Here is a 15,544-nt window from a genome sequence, read left to right as displayed (position 1 = left end):
AATAGCATAATTATTTCATTCTCTTCGGTTAATGATTTTTACAAGGGAAGCGTAGGAAAAAATTTTTCACTACACCAGAACTACTATATTGAAAATAGGATGAAACGTAATTAAACCTATTTTGCCGTAACCTTCCTAGTTCTTACATTCTTGTATGATGTAAAAGTCTGCTATCTAGTCAGTGGGAATTGGCACGCCACATCAAGCACGTCACAAGCAGGGATCTGAGCTTTCTGTACAAGCTGTGATATGGTAGATGGTACATTGGTTTCTGAGTGTGGAGCAGAACATTCATTTTGCTGACAGCCAGTGGTGGAAAAACAGAGCGGGATCGTTTATTACGATCATATGTTTAGAAATGACAACTCCAGGCAAGACAGAGAAAAGGAGAGATATGCAAATGAGAGAATATTAATTAACCAACTGAGCAAGAAAGTATATTAATAATCTCCCAGAAAACGTTTCCTTCCTCCACATCCATTCCCTAGAAGTAAATAGTTATAAAAGGCCAAGATTATGAGCAGAGAGAAGATCCAGATTAATCACCAGACAATACTTTCCTCTATGGCCACAAACTTATGTTTTCCAGCAGTGATGATTAATTTCCCTGACTGAACACACTGAGATCCTGACATTCTGCAATATGGCTACTTTATGAGCAGGGCAATCTTCATGTTGGGCTTGATCTCCTCTCAAAATACCATCATGTAATTCCCATTCTAGTATAACCAAACCATAAAGAAGATGGTAGGTAATGAAAACTGGACTGGGGTTCCTCACTAATAACCACCTTTATTAGTTTTGGGGAGCCTATTGCTACCCAGGTTTTTTGCCAATATACTTAAGTTATGTCCATAAGTCTATTATATCTATAGAGACAAGCTTTAGCTTTTGAATTCCCATGATCTTTATCTTTACATAGAGAGGAGTTACATTGGTATGACATGTTGGCCCTTATACATCAAATTCATTTTTTTTTTACATTTTCAAATTATATTTCTATTGTGTTTTCCCTTTTATTCTTGAACATGATTTTCAGTTGTTGGGAATGTCAAAGTGCACCCAAATGACCAAACAAATGGCCACACAAATGGCCAAAATGTTAGCTAGGAGACAGATGCATGAAATGTAAATGTGGTAACTCAGAGCAGGCCATACAACTGCTGTTACACTGAGCTGGACTTGGGTTACTGCAGTCCTGTAATGTCTGTTGAATGCTGGGGGCCTACTTTCTGTTATTGTCTACATAATTTGTATGTGATACTATTGCATAAACTGAGTTTATTGCAGAGAAAATAGAGTTAAATATTTGCTAAATTCAGAATGCATTGCCTTGTCAGAAAATGTAAGAGCAGAGCATGGTCACATGTCATTCCTTACCAATCCTTGACCTGCTTTGCCCCCTTTGCTCAGGATAGGACACAAGTTCTTCTTGTAGAGTAGCGTGGTTCTGATCTTAGTCAGAAGAGCACATGGTGAGCAGCAGCTCCTGTTACCTTAAAATGAGTCTGCTGTATGGTGGGCCCCAGGTGTACTGGGTGTTCTAGGTGCACTATCAAGCACTTGTCTACAGGTCACCATTTCCCAGTTCTTTCCAAATCCTAGCAATGTCCTGCTGTGGTAAGGGGTTTCGCAGAAGGTCCTGGTTAGGGATGAGTGAATCTGACGAATCATTGAATTCATTAAACTCCATTTAGTGTGGTCCAGGCTCCAGGGCATCTAAGATGGCGGCTTCACATGTCAGGACATGGGGCAAGGAATGCTGGGAAGGTGGGAACAAGGACAGGCGGGATGACCCTGAATCACATGTAGCATGCAGCCTATCAGCAGCCAGGGACCCCTGTGATGTCACAGCCCTATATAATCAGCAGCCATCTTGCGGCCACTCACATCAGCATTCTATTTCAGAGAGAGAGGGACAGAGAGCAATGTGTGTTGCACAGAAAAGCATTTGTACTCCCCTCATAAGTGCATACCACGTACGTACATCTAAGTGGTGTACGATTTTGTTCCTGTTAAAGTCCCAAGGGCCTAGTAACTGTGAAAGGCCAGGAAAAAGTACACACCTGCTGGTGTTGTAGACAAATACTGTTTTAAGCGTAGTGGGGCATATTGTCCTCCCCTCATATATGCATTAAGTATGTCAGGCAGAGAAGTGCCAGGATGTGCACAGAGGTGTGGCAGAGGCCTAAGTTCATCAAGCGCAGGCAGAGGTCGCAGCAGACTAGGAGCGAGAGGCCTGAGCTCCCAGTATCAGCTAGCGGTCGAGTCTCGACTAGCAACCCATCTGCCGTCATCGATTGGTTAACATGGTCATCCACTTCATCACAAGCGACATCTGACACCCCCAGTCAACAGTCGGTGGGTTCCTCAGACACAACCCTCAGTTGGCATGGCCCGGGAGCAGTCCCTGTCCTCCCATTGCCTCTGTCCTATGCTCTTCCCTCCCCCACAGAAGTATCTTATGTTGTGGGTTCAGCTCCACTATTTAGTGAGTATGATCTACTAGAGGACAGTCAGTAGCTACTGCCCAGCCAAGAAGTGGAGGAGACATCCGCCACTTCCTCCGCTAGGCGGGCAAGTAGTGATGAGGAGAGTGGCGTGGGAGGTGGTGTTGCGAGCGTTCAGGCTCCTGAAGCAGACACTGTTGAGGAACCTGAGGAGGACATCAGTGACGTGCAGACACAACTCGATGATGATGAAGCCGATTGCACTTGGGAGTGGGGTCCAGAAGGGGCTTCATCATCATCAGGAGAAGAGGGTTGCAAGTTGCCCGTGAGGCAGCAGCTGAGCCAGCAAGGTGCTAGCATGGTTGGCAGTAAGCATGGTAGCGGATGGCGAAAGTCTGGAGCCAAATGTGCCCGGAGTTGACCATCTGCTTCTTGGCAGCCTACCTTCCCGGGAGGTGGTGTACCAGGGGTTCCTGGAGTCGGCGTCAGTAGCAGTCAAACAGTGCAGACTGTTGGTGGGTAAATCAGCTACAAGTAACACTTGCCAAGAAGGGAATTAATAGTGTGAGAGTAGGGCCTTACAGGGGAAGTTTTTACCCCCACCTGCTACAATGGACAATACGTTGTTCCCTTCCACCTTTTCGAGGAAAGTATTACTCGTCTTAAAAAGGGTATCCTGGGAAATGGCAGTGTTTGTGTTACGCCGAGCGCTCCGGGTTCCCGCTCCTCCCCGGAGCGCTCGCTTCACCTCCTCCGCTGCAGCGCCCCGGTCACGTCCTCTGACCCGGGGCGCTGCGATCCTGCTGCTAGCCGGGATGCGATTCGCGATGCGGGTAGCGCCCGCTCGCGATGCGCACCCCGGCTCTCCTACCTGACTCGCTCCCCGTCTGTTCTGTCCCGGCGCGCGCGGCCCCGCTCCCTAGGGCGCGCGCGCGCCGGGTCTCTGCGATTTAAAGGGCCACTGCGCCGCTGATTGGCGCAGTGGTTCCAATTAGAGTTATCACCTGTGCACTCCCTATATTACCTCACTTCCCTTGCACTCCCTTGCCGGATCTTGTTGCCTTAGTGCCAGTGAAAGCGTTCCTTGTGTGTCCCTTGCCAGTGTTTCCAGACCTTCTGCCGTTGCCCCTGACTACGATCCTTGCTGCCTGCCCCGACCTTCTGCTACGTCCGACCTTGCTTCTGCCTACTCCCTTGTACCGCGCCTATCTTCAGCAGCCAGAGAGGTGAGCCGTTGCTAGTGGATACGACCTGGTCACTACCGCCGCAGCAAGACCATCCCGCTTTGCGGCGGGCTCTGGTGAAAACCAGTAGTGGCTTAGAACCGGTCCACTAGCACGGTCCACGCCAATCCCTCTCTGGCACAGAGGGTCCACTACCTGCCAGCCGGCATCGTGACAGTAGATCCGGCCATGGATCCCGCTGAAGTTCCTCTGCCAGTTGTCGCTGACCTCACCACGGTGGTCGCCCAGCAGTCACAACAGATTGCGCAACAAGGCCAACAGCTGTCTCAACTGACCGTTATGCTACAACAGTTGCTACCACAGCTTCAGCAGTCATCTCCTCCGCCAGCTCCTGCACCTCCTCCGCAGCGAGTGGCCGCTCCTGGGATACGCTTATCCTTGCCGGATAAGTTTGATGGGGACTCTAAGTTTTGCCGTGGCTTCCTTTCCCAATGTTCCCTGCATCTGGAGATGATGTCGGACCTGTTTCCCACTGAAAGGTCTAAGGTGGCTTTCGTAGTCAGTCTTCTGTCCGGAAAAGCCCTGTCATGGGCCACACCGCTCTGGGACCGCAATGACCCCGTCACTGCCTCAGTACACTCCTTCTTCTCGGAAATCCGAAGTGTCTTTGAGGAACCTGCCCGAGCCTCTTCTGCTGAGACTGCCCTGTTGAACCTGGTCCAGGGTAATTCTTCCGTTGGCGAGTATGCCGTACAATTCCGTACACTTGCTTCAGAATTGTCCTGGAATAATGAGGCCCTCTGCGCGACCTTCAAAAAAGGCCTATCCAGCAACATTAAAGATGTTCTGGCCGCACGAGAAATTCCTGCTAATCTACATGAACTTATTCACCTAGCCACTCGCATTGACATGCGTTTTTCTGAAAGGCGTCAGGAACTCCGCCAAGATATGGACTCTGTTCGCACGAGGCGTTTCGTCTCCTCGGCTCCTCTCTCCTCTGGTCCCCTGCAATCTGTTCCTGTGCCTCCCGCCGTGGAGGCTATGCAGGTCGACCGGTCTCGCCTGACACCTCAAGAGAGGACACGACGCCGTATGGAGAACCTCTGCCTGTACTGTGCTAGTACCGAACACTTCCTGAGGGATTGTCCTATCCGTCCTCCCCGCCTGGAAAGACGTACGCTGACTCCGCACAAGGGTGAGACAGTCCTTGATGTCTACTCTGCTTCTCCACGTCTTACTGTGCCTGTGCGGATGTCTGCTTCTGCCTTCTCCTTCTCTACAGTGGCCTTCTTGGACTCTGGTTCTGCAGGAAATTTTATTTTGGCCTCTCTCGTCAACAGGTTCAACATCCCAGTGACCAGTCTCGCCAGACCCCTCTACATCAATTGTGTAAATAATGAAAGATTGGACTGTACCATACGTTTCCGCACGGAGCCCCTTCTTATGAGCATCGGATCTCATCATGAGAGGATTGAACTTTTGGTCCTCCCCAATTGCACCTCGGAGATTCTCCTTGGACTTCCCTGGCTTCAACTTCATTCCCCAACCCTGGATTGGTCCACTGGGGAGATCAAGAGTTGGGGGTCCTCTTGTTCCAAGAACTGTCTAAAACCGGTTCCCAGTAACCCTTGCCGTAACTCTGTGGTTCCTCCAGTAACCGGTCTCCCCAAGGCCTATATGGACTTCGCGGATGTTTTCTGCAAAAAACAAGCTGAGACTCTACCTCCTCACAGGCCTTATGATTGCCCTATCGACCTCCTCCCGGGTACTACTCCACCCCGGGGCAGAATTTATCCTCTCTCTGCCCCAGAGACTCTTGCCATGTCCGAATACGTCCAGGAGAATCTAAAAAGGGGCTTTATCCGTAAATCCTCCTCTCCTGCCGGAGCCGGATTTTTCTTTGTCTCCAAAAAAGATGGCTCCCTACGTCCTTGCATTGACTACCGCGGTCTTAATAAAATCACGGTTAAGAACCGCTACCCCTTACCCCTCATCTCTGAACTCTTTGATCGCCTCCAAGGTGCCCACATCTTCACTAAATTGGACTTAAGAGGCGCCTATAACCTCATCCGCATCAGAGAGGGGGACGAGTGGAAAACGGCATTTAACACCAGAGATGGACACTTTGAGTATCTGGTCATGCCCTTTGGACTGTGCAATGCCCCTGCCGTCTTCCAAGACTTTGTCAATGAAATTTTTCGTGATCTATTATACTCCTGTGTTGTGGTATATCTGGACGATATCCTAATTTTTTCTGCCAATCTAGAGGAACACCGCCGGCATGTCCGTATGGTTCTTCAGAGACTTCGTGACAACCAACTCTATGCCAAAATTGAGAAATGTCTGTTTGAATGCCAATCTCTTCCTTTTCTAGGATATTTGGTCTCTGGCCAGGGACTACAGATGGATCCAGACAAACTCTCTGCCGTCTTAAATTGGCCACGCCCCTCCGGACTCCGTGCTATCCAACGCTTTTTGGGGTTCGCCAATTATTACAGGCAATTTATTCCACATTTTTCTACCATTGTGGCTCCTATCGTGGCTTTAACCAAGAAAAATGCTGATCCCAAGTCCTGGCCTCCTCAAGCAGAAGACTCCTTTAAACAACTCAAGTCTGCCTTTTCTTCGGCTCCCGTGCTCTCCAGACCTGACCCTTCCAAACCCTTCCTATTGGAGGTTGATGCCTCCTCAGTAGGAGCTGGAGCTGTTCTTCTACAAAAAAATCCTTCCGGGCATGCTGTCACTTGTGGTTTTTTCTCTAGGACCTTCTCTCCAGCGGAGAGGAACTACTCCATCGGGGATCGAGAACTTCTAGCCATTAAATTAGCACTTGAGGAATGGAGGCATCTGCTGGAGGGATCAAGATTTCCTGTTATTATCTACACCGACCACAAGAACCTCTCCTACCTCCAGTCGGCCCAACGGCTGAATCCTCGCCAGGCCCGGTGGTCTCTGTTCTTTGCCCGATTTAATTTTGAGATTCACTTTCGTCCTGCCGATAAGAACATTAGAGCCGATGCTCTCTCTCGTTCCTCGGATGCCTCAGAAGTTGATCTCCCTCCGCAACACATCATTCCACCTGACTGCCTGATCTCCACTTCTCCTGCCTCCATCAGACAGACTCCTCCAGGAAAGACCTTTGTTTCTCCACGCCAACGCCTCGGAATCCTCAAATGGGGTCACTCCTCCCATCTCGCAGGTCATGCGGGCATCAAGAAATCTGTGCAACTCATCTCCCGCTTCTATTGGTGGCCAACTCTGGAGACGGATGTTGGGGACTTTGTGCGAGCCTGCACTATCTGTGCCCGGGATAAGACTCCTCGCCAGAAGCCCGCTGGTTTTCTTCATCCTCTGCCTGTCCCCGAACAGCCTTGGTCTCTGATTGGTATGGATTTTATTACTGATTTACCCCCTTCCCGTGGCAACACCGTTATTTGGGTGGTCGTTGATCGATTCTCCAAAATGGCACATTTCATTCCTCTTCCTGGTCTTCCTTCTGCGCCTCAGTTGGCTAAACAATTTTTTGTACACATTTTTCGTCTTCACGGGTTGCCTACGCAGATTGTCTCGGATAGAGGGGTCCAATTCGTGTCTAAATTCTGGAGAGCTCTCTGTAAACAACTCAAGATTAAATTAAATTTTTCCTCTGCATATCATCCCCAGTCCAATGGACAAGTAGAAAGAATTAACCAGATCCTGGGTGATTATTTGCGACATTTTGTTTCCTCCCGCCAGGATGACTGGGCAGATCTCCTTCCATGGGCCGAATTCTCGTATAACTTCAGGGTCTCTGAATCTTCCTCCAAATCCCCATTTTTCGTGGTGTACGGCCGTCACCCTCTTCCCCCCCTTCCTACCCCCTTGCCCTCTGGTCTGCCCGCTGTGGATGAAATTTCTCGTGACCTTTCCATTATATGGAGAGAGACCCAAAATTCTCTCTTACAGGCTTCTTCACGCATGAAGAGGTTCGCGGATAAGAAAAGAAGAGCTCCCCCCGTTTTTTCCCCTGGAGACAAGGTATGGCTCTCCGCTAAATATGTCCGCTTCCGTGTCCCTAGCTACAAGTTGGGACCACGCTATCTTGGTCCTTTCAAAATTCTGTGTCAAATTAATCCTGTCTCTTATAAACTTCTTCTTCCTCCTTCTCTTCGTATCCCTAATGCCTTTCACGTCTCTCTTCTCAAACCACTCATCCTCAACCGTTTTTCTCCCAAATCTGTTCCTTCCACTCCTGTTTCCGGCTCCTCGGACGTCTTCTCGGTCAAGGAGATTTTGGCTGCCAAAAAGGTCAGAGGAAAAAATTTTTTTTTAGTAGACTGGGAGGGTTGTGGTCCTGAAGAGAGATCCTGGGAACCTGAGGACAACATCCTTGACAAAAGTCTGCTCCTCAGGTTCTCAGGCTCCAAGAAGAGGGGGAGACCCAAGGGGGGGGGTACTGTTACGCCGAGCGCTCCGGGTTCCCGCTCCTCCCCGGAGCGCTCGCTTCACCTCCTCCGCTGCAGCGCCCCGGTCACGTCCTCTGACCCGGGGCGCTGCGATCCTGCTGCTAGCCGGGATGCGATTCGCGATGCGGGTAGCGCCCGCTCGCGATGCGCACCCCGGCTCTCCTACCTGACTCGCTCCCCGTCTGTTCTGTCCCGGCGCGCGCGGCCCCGCTCCCTAGGGCGCGCGCGCGCCGGGTCTCTGCGATTTAAAGGGCCACTGCGCCGCTGATTGGCGCAGTGGTTCCAATTAGAGTTATCACCTGTGCACTCCCTATATTACCTCACTTCCCTTGCACTCCCTTGCCGGATCTTGTTGCCTTAGTGCCAGTGAAAGCGTTCCTTGTGTGTCCCTTGCCAGTGTTTCCAGACCTTCTGCCGTTGCCCCTGACTACGATCCTTGCTGCCTGCCCCGACCTTCTGCTACGTCCGACCTTGCTTCTGCCTACTCCCTTGTACCGCGCCTATCTTCAGCAGCCAGAGAGGTGAGCCGTTGCTAGTGGATACGACCTGGTCACTACCGCCGCAGCAAGACCATCCCGCTTTGCGGCGGGCTCTGGTGAAAACCAGTAGTGGCTTAGAACCGGTCCACTAGCACGGTCCACGCCAATCCCTCTCTGGCACAGAGGGTCCACTACCTGCCAGCCGGCATCGTGACAGTTTGTAGGTGGAAATAGGGAGAGGTTCCTGTGTGGGGCCATCCTATTTAGGGCGAGCACCACTTGCCAAGAAGGGAATTAGTAATGCGAGAGTAGGGCCTTACAGGGGAAGTTTTTACCCCCACCGGTTACAATGGACCATACGTTGTTCCCTTCCACCTTTAGAGGTCTTTGTATCACATTAATACTTGGTGGTGTAGGTGGCACATGGTGTTTTTGGCACATCTTTTCTTTTGTTTGATTTCAAAAACATTTGACCTCTCCCTATTTCCACCTAAAGCACAGCCATTTCCCAGGGTTTTTAGGTGGAAATAGGGAGAGTTTCCTGTGTGGGGCTGCCCTTTTTAGGGCGAGTAACAATTGCCAAGAAGGGAATTAATAGGGCGAGTGTAGGGCCTTACAGGGGAATTTTTTACCCCCACCTGCTACAATGGAAAATAGGTTGTTCCCATCAGCCTTTTTAAAGAAAGTGTTACTCGTCTTAAAAAGGGCAGTCCCACACAGGAACCTCTCCCTATTACCACCTAAAAACCCTGGGAAATGGAAGTTTTTGTAGGTGGAAATAGGGAGAGGTTCCTGTGTGGGGCCGCCCTTTTAAGGACGAGTAACACTTGCCAAGAAGGGAATTAATAATGCGAGTAGGGCCTTACAGGGGAAGTTTTTACCAACACTGGTTACAATGGACCATACGTTGTTCAATTCCACCTTTGCAAGAGGTCTTTTCATCACATCAATACTTGGTGGTGTGGATGGCACATGGTGTTTTTTGCACATCTTTCCTTTTGTTTGATTTGAAAAACATTTTGGGTACATATATTTTATAATATTATTAAAAGTTAAGTTTTACGTAATGCATATCCTTACTTATGCACACTAACACTTTTACAAAAGAGACTATTTTCTTCTGCCTACCTGCCTCAGCTACTATTCTGATCCTACTACTTGCCAGTGATGAGCGGCATATGCCATATTCGAATTCGCAATATTTTGCGAATATATGGACGAATATTAATCCTATATTTGCAAATTTTGCATATTTAACATATTTGCAGTTATTTTCGCTTTGCGTAAATGCGCATGCGCATGCAGATAACTATCTACCTATCTATCTATCTACCGCCGGCGGAGACAAATTTGCAAGCTAAGTGCCTCACTATTTCTCGCGGATCGCTTCCCAATCCACTTACTTGTCCCGGTCCCAGGCTGTCACGTTCTGGTGCGCACGGCTCCGCTCCCTAGGGCGCGCGCGCGCCAGCTCTCTAAGATTTAAAGGGCCAGTGCACAAATGATTGGTGCCTCGCCCAATCAGTGTAATTAGCTCCCTCCTGCTCCACGCCTTTATAACCTCACTTCCCCTTCCCAGCCTGGCCGGATCTTGTTGCCCTTGTGCCTAGAGAAAGAGTTTCCTGTGATTGCCATACCAGTGTTTCCAGACCTTCTGCCGTTACCATTGACTACGAACCTTGCCGCCTGCCCTGACCTTCTGCTATGTCTGACCTCGCCTCTGTCTAGTCCTTCTGTCCCACGTCTTCTCAGCAGTCAGTGAGGTTGAGCCGTTACCGGTTGATACGACCTGGTTGCTACCGCCGCAGCAAGACCATCCCGCTTTGCGGCGGGCTCTGGTGAATACCAGTAGCAGCTTAGATCCGGTCCACGCCAATCTCTCGCTGACACAGAGGATCCACATCCAGCCTGTCGAATCCTAACACAGACTGTGTCATTAAGCCACTATATGGTCTCCTCTTGCTGCCACCGACTCAAGGTTGTGTCATTCAGCCACTATTTGTCTCCTCATGCTGCCGCCACTTCCAGGTTGTGTCATTCAGCCACTATGTGGTCTCCTCATGCTGCTGCCAACCCCAGGCTGTGTCATTCAGCCACTATATGGTCTCCTCATCCTGCCGCCAACTCCAGGCTGTGTCAATCAGCCACTATATGGTCTCCTCTTGCTGCTGCCAACTACAGGCTGTGTCATTCAGCCACTATATGGTCTCCTCATGCTACCGCCAACTCCAGGCTGTGTCATTCAGCCACTATATGGTCTCCTCTTGCTGCTGCCAACTCTAGGCTGTGTCATTCAGCCACTATATGGTGTCCTTTTGTTGCCGCCACCTCCAGGCTGTGTCATTCAGCCACTATATGGTCTCCTCTTGCTGCTGACAACTCCAGGTTGTGCCATTCAGCCACTGTATGGTCTCCTCTTGCTGCCGCCGACTCCAGGCTGTGTCATTCTGCCTCTATATGGTCTCCTCTTGCTGCCGCCAACTCCAGGCTGTGCCATTCAGCCACTATATGGTCTCTTCTTTCTGCCGCCAACTCCAGGCTGTGCCATTCAGCCACTATATGGTCTCCTCATGCTTTCACCACCTCCAGGCTGTGTCATTCAACCACTATATGGTCTCCTCATGCTTTCACCACCTCCAGGCTGTGCCATTCAGCCACTGTATGGTCTCCTCTTGCTGCCGCCAACTCCAGGCTGTGTCATTCTGCCTCTATATGGTCTCCTCTTGCTATTGACAATTCCAGGCTGTGTCATTCAGCCACTATATGGTCTCCTCATGATTCCACCACCTCCAGGCTGTGTCATTCAGCCACTCTATGGTCTCTTCTTGCTGCCACCAACTCTACGCTGTGTCATTCAGCCACTATATGGTCTCCTCATGCTTCCGCCATCTCCAGGCTGTGTCACTGTACCACCATGTGGTCTCCTCATGCTGCTGGACATTAAATAAAATGTTTTAGGTTCATGTATTTGAAATCTTCAATTTAAATGTTAAAAATGATCTTTAATCCTTTCAATTGTGAGGCCCTATGGTCTCTTCAGGCTGTTGCCACCTCAAGGCTGCCACTATATGGTCTCCTAATGCTGCTGCCACCTCCACACTGTGTCATTCAGCCACTATATGTTCTCTTCATGCTGCCGCCACGTCCATGCTGTGTCATTCAGCCACTATATGGTCTCCTTATACTGATGCCACCTCCAGGTTCTGTCATTGTGCCGATCTTTGACAGTGATTCTAATAGCGACTCTAATCTGCATGTCATACTGAATAACAGTATTATTTCACTAACCCTGAACACACCCTATGCGTGCTACAGCAAGGCAAAGTGTCCTACACCACTATTGAGGCTCTCTGTAGGCCAGAAATAGCCATTTTAATGGAGATTCAGCGCAAATAAATTCGGACCGAACCAAATTTTTTCGCTAAATTCGGAAAATCGTCCGAACCAAATTTTTCAAAAATCTGTTCATCTCTAGTCCTTGTCCACTGCCACTCGATATAAATCAGACAACTTCTCCTGGATAGGTCAGCACGAATGTGTCACAGCAGTGTCAAAAAGTGTAGGGAAGTTGAAATAATCTGCCTCATCCCCTGTAAGGATCCTTATAGTTTGCTCAAATATTCAGGACACTCACAAGTGCAATACTTAAAGTGGTACTTCAGTGAAAAGCATTTTTTTAAATCAACTGGTGCCAGAAAGTGAAATAGATTTCTAAATTTCTTCTATTTCAAAATCTTAATCCTTCCAGTACTTTTCACTTGCTGTATGCTACAGAGGAAGTTCTTTACTTTTTGAATTTCTTTCCTGTCTGACCACAGTGCTCTCTGCTGACACCTCTGTCTGTCCCAGGAACTGTAAAGAGCAGGAGCAAATCTCTATAGCAAACCTACGCTGCTCTGGAAGTACTACTTTCTGAAGTCTCGCTTCTCCTGATTTTCAGGTGTAGCGAGGGACCGGCACATGCGCAGTTACACTGTGCAGAGTGCTTTCCCGATGCACAGCTCTCACGTCATAAGGACGTGAGAGCTGGGTAAAATCTTCAGCGCATGCACTCTGCAGACAGCGCTGCGCTCAGGGGGAAAATTAATTTGCAAACAAGGGGACAGGCTAAGGCCCCTTCCTCCGGAACCCAAGGCAAGGCTGGCAGCAGGGGACCCGCCTTTAGAGAGCAAATGAAGGCCAAAATTACAGAACTTTAGCGGATGACAACTCGGCAGCAAAAAAAACAAAAAAAACAAGGGACCTGTGTATGGATTGGGTTCAGTGTGGGTGAACTGGCAGACAGTTTTCCTTTAAAGCGTTATGGTTATTGCAATGCAAGAAGGAAAAAACAAAGGTGGAAAAAAATAAAATAAAGACAAATGTTCATAAGGGGTTTAGTTTGGGGACCATCATTTTTGTCTAGGCCAGTTTCACTATTTTGTCTTTTTTTTTAATGATTCTGTTGAACCACAGTCCAAAAGCAATGTGTGATTTTCATCAGTTAACTTTCAGTAACATTTTTTATTCATTATTACTTTTGTCAGTTTCAAGTTATTTCAGGGAGCATTGCGCTTTTTTCTGGCTGTATTGAAATTTATATATATATATATATATATATATATATATATATATATATAGCAACAGTGTAGGCCAGGTCCATATAATAGTATGGTATCAACTAAAGTGCTGGCTGACTTATTCTTTGTCTGTATATATATATATATATATATATATATATATATATATATATATATATATATACATAGCAGCATTTTTTTTAAAGGATTGAGACAATAAAATTAAGATGCAGAGGCTTTTGTGTGCTGTAAATTTCCTAAAAAAAATCTAATTGTAACAAGAATCATTTTATTAGACAAAAATGTTACTACTGGGCACAGTAGGAGATGAGAACATCTTAATGAGTGGGGTCACAAGACATTACGTCTAAAATGAAGAGCCATTTGGCTTAGTCAGTAGAAAGAACACAGTAAAACTTACACTTGTATGTCCAAAAGGATTCTCTTTTCTTCCTCTACATGGATACCCCAGATGCAATCTTGCCCTTTCCCATAAGCTTCTGGCCAGTTGGGTGACAGAACCACTCCAGCGGAGTCTGTGATCTCACCGCTGCAGACAGCTGATAGAAGAAAGAAAAAGTGTTATCTACCTCTCTCCACTGCTACGAGAACTAACACTCAATACTGCATACCACTGATAAGTTCTTTTCTGTGTCTCAAGATGACTTTCAAATATAAGGGTGTGTTCACATGTCCAGGTTTTTAATTGCAATTATTCAATGGAAAGCCAGAAACAAATCAGAAAACAGTACATGTATAAAGGAAAGACTGTTAAAAATCTTACCATATGAACACACTACAATGGTCCCTCAACATACGATAGTAATCCGTTCCAAACGGACCATTGTTTGTTGAAACCATCGCATGTTGAGGGATCCGTGCAATGTAATGTATAGGACAGTGGTCTACAACCTGCAGACCTCCAGATATAGCAAAACTACAACCCCCAGCATGCCCGGACAGCCGTTGGCTGTCCGGGCATGCTGGGTGTTGTAGTTTTGCAACATCTGGAGGTCTGCAGGTTGTAGACCACTGTTAGAGGAAGTTGTACTCACCTATCCCCGCCGCTCCGGACCGTCACCGCTGCCCGGGATGTCGCCCTCCATCGCTGTCGCCGCGTCCCCGAGGTGTCCCGGACGCTCCGGCAAGGCCTCTGCTTCCCCGGCATCCGCGCTCTCCGTCACCGCCATCACGTCGCTACGCACGCCGCTCCTATTGGATGACGGGATGGCGTGCACAGCGACGTGATGATGACGATGGAGAGCACCGACGATGCAGGCGATCCCGAAGAGGACACGCCGGAGCCCTGAGGACAGGTAAGTGATCGTCAGCGGACCACACAGGGCACCGTAAACGGCTATCCAGTGGCAGCTGAAGCAGTCTGCGCTGCCGGATAGCCGTTTATGCGATGGCCCCGACATACAAAAACATTGTATGTTAATGCTGCCTTCAACATGCGATGGCCTCTGAGAGGCCATCGCGTGTTGAAATTATTGTATGTCGGGGCCATTGTAGGTCGGGGGGTCACTGTATACACAAGAGTGCTACAAATAATTGTTTTTGTTACTGGAGTTACCTCTGCAAGCAGGTTCTGTCTCATTCCACTGGGGATCTCCAGAATCTTGGCACTCAATGATAGTAGATCCCTGCTCCAGGGTATATCCAGGATCACAAGTGAACTCCACCACGGTTCCAACAGCAAAGGTAGGATCACTACTTGTAAAGTTGCCATATTTTACAAAAGGCTCATAGCAGTGTCCTTGCTCATAGGCTGCAGAAGAGAAAAAAAAACGGTATTAGGGAGAACGTAACTAAGCATACCAAAATGTACTAAAATATGTACAATACTATTTTTTGCAAACATATTTTGCAGCTTTTCCAGTTTAGCAAAACAGCAATTTTGTAAAAATTGGAAGGGACTTAGGGGGGACGTTTATCAAAGCATTTAGTAGGTTTGTTTTGCTTAAAATTGTTGCAAAAAAGTCGCAACTACTTCATTTTTTGTTTGATTTTTTGATTGTGCAGTGCCCTAAGCAAAAAAAAAAAAAAAAAAAAAAAGAAACTTGCTTACCAAAGCTAAAAGTGATTTTTGACTTGCAGTGGTCAGAGTCGCAAAAAAGTCGCATTGCATGAAAAAACCTACTAAATGTACTCCAGCTCAAACACGGAGCAGAAAAAAGCCACTACCAAAGCAAAAAAAATTGCTTACGTGAAAGAATTTTATCAACAGGCTGAAACCAGTTGATAGAAAATGTCGCACATAAGCAAAAAAATTATAAGAAAAAAAATAACTAAAAAAAGGAATACATAAGCAAACATTGATAACTGTCCCCTATAATGTGAAGGGATGTGACCTCCAGGGGGCCAACAGATCTGCATAGGCGATAAGCTGATTTTGTCTGTGGCGCAGAGAGATGCAACACATTT

At 47.9% G+C, this 15,544-nt stretch overlaps 1 protein-coding gene across 2 annotated transcripts in view; it reads right to left on the bottom strand.

Annotated features, from left to right (window-relative positions):
- SEZ6 (seizure related 6 homolog) overlaps positions 1-15,544 on the bottom strand; it is a 707,842-nt gene that overhangs the window by 69,475 nt on the left and 622,823 nt on the right. For both annotated transcript variants that reach the window (XM_056559052.1, XM_056559053.1), the window contains exons 8-9: positions 14,694-14,888; positions 13,539-13,677 (exon numbers count right to left, since the gene is read on the bottom strand). In XM_056559052.1, coding sequence (XP_056415027.1) covers positions 13,539-13,677; positions 14,694-14,888 — 334 coding nt within the window. The remainder of the gene's footprint in view (positions 1-13,538; positions 13,678-14,693; positions 14,889-15,544) is intronic.

The sequence above is a fragment of the Hyla sarda genome, chromosome 2 (assembly GCF_029499605.1).
Source record: "Hyla sarda isolate aHylSar1 chromosome 2, aHylSar1.hap1, whole genome shotgun sequence".
NCBI lineage: Eukaryota > Metazoa > Chordata > Amphibia > Anura > Hylidae > Hyla > Hyla sarda.
The sequence above is the reverse complement of the archived record's forward strand: the minus strand, read 5'-3'. Positions and strand labels throughout refer to the sequence as shown.